Source organism: Cynara cardunculus (genome assembly GCF_001531365.2).
Source record: "Cynara cardunculus var. scolymus isolate 2C chromosome LG 1, CcrdV1, whole genome shotgun sequence".
Taxonomy (NCBI): Eukaryota; Viridiplantae; Streptophyta; class Magnoliopsida; order Asterales; family Asteraceae; genus Cynara; species Cynara cardunculus.
The window spans coordinates 19,571,183-19,579,729 of NC_037528.1; the positions used below are offsets into that span (position 1 = coordinate 19,571,183).

General features: G+C 36.8%; 2 protein-coding genes across 2 annotated transcripts in view; one reads left to right on the plus strand and one right to left on the minus strand.

Moving 5' to 3' along the window:
- The window catches only part of LOC112512593 (lanC-like protein GCL1), a 10,262-nt gene extending 7,990 nt beyond the window's left edge, over positions 1 to 2,272 (plus strand). Inside the window, exons 4-5 of the mRNA XM_025118644.1 lie at positions 1,130 to 1,600; positions 1,791 to 2,272. Coding sequence (XP_024974412.1) covers positions 1,130 to 1,600; positions 1,791 to 2,123 — 804 coding nt within the window. The 3' untranslated portion in view covers positions 2,124 to 2,272. The remainder of the gene's footprint in view (positions 1 to 1,129; positions 1,601 to 1,790) is intronic.
- Positions 2,164 to 4,193, minus strand: LOC112512585 (WEB family protein At4g27595, chloroplastic). Its single transcript, XM_025118633.1, has one exon. The coding sequence runs from the start codon at positions 4,023 to 4,025 to the stop codon at positions 2,259 to 2,261; it is 1,767 nt and encodes a 588-aa protein (XP_024974401.1). The 5' UTR covers positions 4,026 to 4,193; the 3' UTR covers positions 2,164 to 2,258.
- Positions 4,194 to 8,547: the final 4,354 nt, after the last annotated feature.

The window sequence follows — 8,547 nt, forward strand, 5'->3', positions numbered from 1 at the left end:
AAAAAAAATTCTTAAAATTTTAAATATCCAATTTTTTTTAATAAGAAATTAAATTTATAAAAATGAATATTTAACTTTATTTTAGAAATATAAGAATTTTTATAAGAAAATTTAATATTTTCTTCCTTCCCAATACAACAATATTTATTCTCCTCATTCTCAATACAATACTATTCACTTTCCTCTTTCTCAATACAATTTTATTTACTTTCCTCTTTCCCAATACAAAACACTGTTCAAATTTATCTGTTTTTCTCCTCAACCCCACTATTTAAACATTTCAAATTTCATACTACCAACATAACACCAACATTTCAAAAAAACACTATATGTATCCCCGAGATTAAGAAAAAATTTATAATGTTTTTCCCAATCTCGGGGATATATATAGTGTGTTTTTGAAATGTTGGTGTTATGTTGGTAATATAAAATTTGAAATGGTCATATAGTGGGATTGAAGAGAAAAAAACAAATTTGAACAGTGTTTTGTATTGGGAAGGGGGAAAGTGAATAGTATTGTATTGGGAATGAGAAGAATAAATAGTGTTGTATTAGGAAGGAGGAAAGTTGCTAATTTAACGAATTCATGATCGACATCCTTTCTTTGATTGGACTGAATATCCAGTAACATAGGAAGTTGCTAGTTTAACAAATTCATTGTTCTCATTTTGTAGCATTTTCTTTACTTTGAAATAATGTCAAGTGATGTATCATGTTAAAATGTATTGAACCCCATTAGATTACTGTCCAAAAGAACCGAGAAAGGAGGCTCCGACATATGTTAAGAAGAAATAGTTCAAACTGCCGATATGGGACTTTAACACGTCTCCATGGCCCCACCAACGGAGGCTAGGTGTTGAGACAGAGTGGTAAACCATATACGTGGAACCCCGTTAGATTATTCTTCAAAAAAGATATATACCTAGGGAAAATGGTCCATGTCTAGCCATAACACATCATAAAGGTTTTTTAGTTTACTTCCTATTGTATGTGTAGTATCAGTGAAATGTATAAGCTGATTGCTAACGTTTATAAACGATCTAATACTCCCAATGTTCATAGATAATTATATGATGCGAGCTATAAGAGTCAACTTATGTATTTTGTGCTTTGCAATGATCGTTGTCAGTTGGCACAAGAGAGAGCCCTCCCTGTGGGACCTGAGGAAGGCGGCTTTGGGATGTCATATGATCTTCTACATGGGCGTGCCGGGTTCTTGTGGGCTGCATTGTTTATAAACAAACATATGGGTCAAGAAACAGTGCCATCTGACCTCCTCAACCCGATAGTTGAAGCAGTGATAGCAGGAGGAAGGGCAGGTGCATCTGATCACGCTATGTGCCCCTTGATGTACAGATGGCATGGTACTAGATATTGGGGTGCAGCCCATGGACTTGCGGGTATATTGCACGTTTTGCTTCATTTCCCATTGTCTGAAGAGGACACGGAGGATGTAAAGAGGACTTTACGATACATGATGAGCAAAAGGTTCCCTCATACTGGTAACTACCCATCAAGAGAAGGTAATCCGAGGGACAGTTTGGTGCAATGGTCTCATGGTGCAGGCGGCATGGCTATCACCCTCTGCAAGGCGTCTGAGGTTCGTAAAATTTGACTGCATTTTAAGCAATTCAACAGTTTATAAAATCAAAATTGGGACCATTTACCAATTTACCAACACAGATTGGGTAAGCGTTGACCGGTTCACTGCCCTCACTTATGGGTAAGATTCTCGGTCAAGCAAAATGATTGGTGAACAGCATCATCTCGATTCACATTCCTTCTTCCAGGTTTTCCCAAATGACCGGGAGTTCCGAGATGCAGCGATTGAAGCAGGGAAAGTGGTGTGGAAGAGTGGGTTGGTGGAGAAAGTGGGGCTAGCTGATGGTGCGTCCGGGAACGCTTATGCCTTCCTTGCTCTCTATCGTCTAACGGGAGACAGTATCTACAAGGAGAGAGCCAAGGCATTCGGTGGCTTCTTGTATCACAATATAAAGAAGCTTACAAGTATCACAAATTCTCATGGACGCTATTCCCTTTTCCAAGGACTCGCTGGAACCGCTTGTTTATGGTGCGATGTGGCGAGGTCCGAGAAATCGAGATTTCCCGGGTTCGAAATTTAGGAATCGGTGTTTTTTTTTATGTATAGTGAGCTTGGATATGGAAGGCAATAAGCAAGATGAGAGACATACAAAGCTACTATAAGAATTATTTGACCAAAAGTGTAATCATATCTGCAAATCCAAGGAATAAAACAATCAATTAGCCTGCTCTTTGGCCGGTTCTTTGGCCGGTTCTTTAGCCGGTTCTTTGGCCGGTTCTTTAGTCGGCTCCGTCGGTACGTCTTTTTTACTAGTCGTAATAATTTTTAAGCTCATAATGTCTCCGATCTTCCGAAACAGTTTCTTTTTGCTGATGTTGGTGTAGTTTGCGTAGTAGCTGTAGTAACTCTTGTCTTCCGTCTCTTCTGTATGGCTGCTACTTTCATTATGTGCGTTTTCCCCTTCTTCAGCCCGAGCTGCGGTCCCGGCTGAATCATTGTAAATCGACAAAGCTCTCCGGTGTTCGTATTTCGGTCTTGGCGTTTGCGGTTCCGACTTTGGTGATGCTGCAGTATCGAAGATGGACCCTTTAAGCGCTTCCGCTTTCTCTGGATCATCATCGTCTACAAGGATATCAGACACACTGTCCTCTTCTTCTAGTAGTTCAGGTTCTCTCTCTTCGTCTTCTTTGTTGTACATTTTCAAATCGTCCAAATCGAAACTGAAAGTTTGTTGTGGTGTAGTTCTTCCATCTAGATGATCTTCGTAAAGCGAAGAAAGTGGCGAGTTGAAGACATCCGCTTGATCTTTATCGTCACACGGTGGTTTACTAATCACTTCAGCTTTTGCAGCTAGCAATCGTTTGAACTCCTTGACGTTTTCCCGAGCTGCAACTTCGTTGATCCTTAACCGTTCGTTTTCCTTTGTGAGGAAATGCAACGCGTCTTCTTTTTCCGCTAGCAAGTCTTTGAGTTCGGAATTCTCTGATCTAGCCATGTTGGCGGCTTCTTTAGCAACATTTGACTCGCTGATGGCTTGTTTGAGTATGTCTCGTAACTTAAACGCTTCTTCTTTTGCTGTCATTGCGGAGTTCTCGGCTGCTACGATTGCTTCCTTCAGTCTATTGTTCTCGTGTTTAGCCAACGCGCATTCTTCGTCGGCCCTTCGTATACAGCTTATGAACCCCATCTCTTTTCCGTTCCATGCCAGATGTGCTTCTTCCGCCTCTACTCTCAATTGGTCGACTGTCTCCTTCTGTAACTCGAGTTCTCTCTCGAGCTCATCGATCCGCTGTTTATACTTGTCTTCTTGGGTTTTTAGCATCTCCTTCAATTGTGCTAGTTCGGCTTCGGTTGATTTTAGCTTTTCGTTCGCCGTACTGGCTTCCAACGCCACTTCCCTCAATGCCGATGCCAAACCATCCATCGCCATTTTGCTGTTCTCCTCGGCTTCAGTTGCCAATTTCACTTCGCTTTTCAGCCTTCTGATTTCGTCTTTTAAAGCTTTGGTCTCCCCTTCAAAATTACCCTTTCGATCTACCATTGATTCGTTCCTCAACCCCTTATTCTTCTCGACATTCGCTAGTTTCTCTTGGAGAGCAGCGATTTCGAGCTTCGACTCTTCCAAATCCATCTTCGTCTCCGTGATCTGTCTCGTTTGGAGCATGAACGATTCCAACATATGCGACTCCGATTCCTCCGCTTTCTTCAACTTCTCTTCCAATTCCCGAATCTTTTTCTTGCTTTCCAACAACGAAGCTATCTCCTTATCTCTAACCTCCATCTCTTTCCGTGACCTCGACAGCTCATCCTTGAGACTCTTAAGCTCCGAAAAGACTCGTTCGGCCTTCTCGGGCGACAAACCCCGCTCTTTGGTCTCCTTAAGCTCAGCCAAAGTTCGGTTTCTCTCACGTTCGGCTGCATCTAACCTCGCCTTCGTGTTCTTCAGCTCCTCCTCTAAATCAGCCATTTGCTTCTGCATCATTGCAGCCTTCACTATCCGATTCTGTACAAGATTAATATCATAACCTAATCAAAAGGAACCAGAAATTGCGTTTTTTAATGATTGAGAGATGGAATTGAGATATACCTGGGATAAACTAATGGAGTTGCGATCGAGAGAGACGAGGGCTTGTTTATCGACTTGCGAGGCGAGAGCATCTCCTCTACAAATCTTGGATCCAGAAATGGTTCTGATGAGAGCAGAGGAATGCTTCTTTTGCCCAAATTCCGAATACCCAGATCTGGAAATCAAGATGTAACGTATAAAAGGATCATCGATCGATAGGAGAGAAGAAAAGAGAAGAAGAGTACCTGGATTTGGAACGTAACATGGTACAAGAAGCTTGGGGCTGTCAAAATTCAACTATTTCTGGAAACCGATGAAAAGTCGGAAGAGAAATCGTTGAAATCCAGTGGAGGGTTTGAAGGAGTCCGAGGTTGGCGGGTACTCGCCTTTCAACCTAATAATGCTTCCAGTTCCAGGGGGGAATGGACCATTCCAAGCCTGCATGGAAATCAAATATCACCTCACCATTCCATTTCTTCCTAAATTTATTTTCTAAATAAATTATAAATCACATCGGAGACCATGTTTTTAATGCTGTGATTACTTGTGGAGGGAATTACATGCTTGGTCCCTGTGGTTCCCGTTTCCTTACGGATGAGGGTTGCTAAAATCTAAAACTACAGGATTTGGTCCCTGTGGTTTCCGTTTATCACGCTTTAGGTACCTCCCTCTAATTCTGTTAAAGAAAAAAATACAGTATATATATATATATATATATATATATATATTCTAGTATTTATGTGGATAATAATATATTAGCTTCCAATATAAAATAGTAATTATAATTGGAAGAAGAGAAAAAAGGATGGGACAAATCGACCAAAATGCTCTTAACTTAAATGACTGAAAAAATTCGTTGTTATTCCATTAAGGGAAAAGTGCATCAAAATTGAATCAATTTTCATCTAATTTCTATTTTAAGAAACCAACTTTTAAAATCGTTATTTTTGAGAACCAATTTGCACTTAATTCCTATTTTGGGGAACCAACTTTCAAAATCGTTATTTTGGGGAACCAACTTACACATGATTTCTATTTTGGGAAACCGACTTGTAAAATAATTATAGAAAAATAATTAAAATTTGTTTTTTTTCAAAAATTAATGCAATAAAATATATTTTTTCATTTTAAACCTCGTTTTTTTAATTCAGATATCAAATTGAACATTTTAAAAAAAATCCAAATTATCATAATAAAAATTGTTTTTTACTAATGTAAAAAAAAGTCAATTTAATAAAATAAAATTAATTGATGCAATGAAAAATTAATATTAAATATCGCATTGATCCTTTTTGAAAGTTGATTCTCCAAAACAGGAATCAGGTGCAAATTGGTTTTCCTAAAATGACGATTTTGAAAGTTGGTTTCTTAAAATAGGAATTAGATGAAAGTTGGTTTCATTTGAATACAATTTTCCCTTTTGTTAAAAGGGAGGGATCTATAATGTGACAAATTGTAAACCTCAAGGACCAAACATGGAGAGACCAAGCATGTAATTCGTAAATTGCAACTACTAACTTTGAAAAAAAAAAAACATAAACAAGATCTAAAAATTGGTAGAAGACGTTACGTTATGGTATAAAGAGTTATTAAAAGGTGAATTATAAGAAAATTGGGAGTAAGTTGAGGGGGTTAAGGGTAACGTAATCTTGTTTAAATTAATGCCGGAAGCAACGCGCGTGTGAGCGTGTCCACCGGCCGGCCGACAAAGTCCTGGGAGAACGGTAGCTTAGTCAACCCTTCATAATTTGGGCTCGGTCACCCATTTGGGCTTTTGGTCAAAACAAACCCAATTTTCATTTATTAGTTTTCCTTTTTCCATAAATAAATATAGTCAATAGCAATATATTTTCTATTCATAAATAGCAACCATATTAATATAATTTATTCGTAGAAAAAAAATTAAATCCATTTGGAAAAACATGCCGATCATCAAGTTTGTTACAATATTCCATCAATAATTAATACCAGTTGGTTTTTAAAAAAAATCATTTCAGTAGAAATTCGTTACCCTTTTAGTCCTCCAAATGGCGACTCATGTCGAATAAGGCCAAAGGCCAAAACAAAATTTGTTAAATAAAAAAGGATGGTAAGAGAGAGAACTTTAGTTAACATTTTTAGATCCTTATGTGATGTTTGGTTTGCAGGAATTGGAATGTTAAATTTCATTGTCTAAATTTTATTTCCTTGTTTGGTTTATTTTTTTTTTTAATCAAATGAATCTTCAAAATCATACAAATTCCATAAATAAAGTAATTTAACATTCTTTTAGCAACTACATGGTTTTTTTTGATGGAATGGAATCTTTATCTTTATTATACTAAACATGTATTTAACCTAATATACTTTAATCTCATAAAACTTAATATAACCACTACCACCGTTCTAAACCATCGCCGACTACCACCGATCTGAACCATCGCCAACCACCACCACCGATTTGAACCACCGTCGATTTAGTAACGTCATTTGGCTTATGATTATATTTGGGTTGTGTATTTTATATTGTTTTACATATTAAATAATTATTTTATTAAAATATTTTTAGTTTAAAAAATTTCCAAAAAAGAGCATTTTGGTCATTTGTCAATATTTTATTCCAATTCTAAAGCTACATTTTGTGAACCAAACAAACAGATTTCAATTTCTTAATAGATTTCATTCCAATGTCTGTCAACCAAACAGATGATCAAACCTGACAACATTCTATTCCAATTTTTTCAAAGTCAAATTCCTTTAACATATTTCATTTCATCGAAAAACATTATGCGAACCAAACGCCACCTTAGAGCATCTTTATCATATTCTTTAAAATAGAGAAAGTAGAGGTTTAGGAGGGTGTTCAGATATGGAGATTTTCTCTTAATAGTTATTTATGAGGGAAATGTTTTTTTATTCACTGTATTGAATGTCTTAATGATATAATTAATATTGTAATTTTTAAAATGGAAATATGTAGAACATGAAGGTAAATTTTTTTATAAATTTTGACTTTTGACTTTTTCATTTTTGGAGAAATTTAGAAAAATCTGTTGAAAATGTTTATTATTTGAAGTGAACATGGTACGATATCATTTTTTTTATACCATGTATCGGCCAATTATAATTGGAATGTAAAATTTTATATCGTGTATCAACCAACTATACTTTGTACCAACTTTTTTCGGTTGGTATGGTTTTATATCATCTCGAAACTTGAAGTTACAAATTATATTTGTATTGGTATTTATCAACTAGAGACACTAAAACCATTCAATATTTTAAAAACATGGTGATATGTGATGTGCTACTAATAGTCTAATATAGAAGCATGATTGAGGAGCGACAATGGACCGTGAAGGTGTGTATGAATTACTAACGGTGGTGCCTGATTGATTTGAGCTTGACTTCAAAGGTCAAATGTAGCAGAAGGTATTAGGTTCAAATCTAATGAGAAATAAAAATCTTCTTGTGGCCGCAGAGGTTCAAATGCGGTGACTCTGGGCTATCTGCAAAGCAGGTGGTCACCCTGTGATTAGTCGACTTACATAACAGGTTGGATATCCAGGTTAATCAAATATTGTTGGTTTGTCTTGATACAAATTTACCACTCGCAGTTATTATAGATGTGAATAATGAACTAATCTCTAACAATTAGTCATTTATAGATAAACTATTATTATTTACTTATTGAATTTTTGATCTAAAATATCTTTTAAAAAATCGTTTTTTTACATCGTCTTTCTCCATCAGTTGAAGCTATAACCTCCTTTTCATTGATGCTTAATCAATAAAATTACTAAACAACCCTTAAAGAACGTTATCTGTTAGACCCTAAGGGGTTGTTTGACAATGCTAAATGGTTTGGTGCAGAATGATTAAGTGGTCATAATGATTAAGAGGGTCTCATGATATAGTACAAAATGAAATATAATGTCTGGTAATTGTTTACAATGAAATTAAGGCGCTTAATGGTTAAGGGAGGCCCGGGATACAAAATCATTCAGAATGTTTTAGAACCATTAAAAAACAAACTTTTTTTTTTTGCCAAACAAGATTCATCTCTTAACGTTTTAGATGATGCCTCTTAATAGAACTAGGGATGGCAATGGGGCGGGGACCTCAATACCCGTCCCCGTCCCCGATCCCCCGTATGTGTCCCCGTCCCCGTCCCCATCCCCGCCGGGGATTATGATCACATCCCCATCCCCGCCGGGGATTATGATCACATCCCCATCCCCATCCCCATCCCCAACGGGGAACGGGGATCCCCAACTGGGAAACGGGGATTTTTTTTAAAAACAAAAAATTATTGAAATACACTAATATTAATATAAGACTTAAACAAGACCAAAAAGTTTAAACTAATATTATCAAAGTTAACGTCAAACGTACTAAAATTACATCGAGTAATATAAGACTTAAACAAGACCAAATTGTGATTGCAATTTGAAGGGCT

Coding starts and splice junctions, on each gene's coding strand:
- LOC112512585 (XM_025118633.1), bottom strand. CDS start 4,025: ATGATGCAGAAGCAAATGGCTGATTTAGAGGAGGAGCTGAAGAACACG.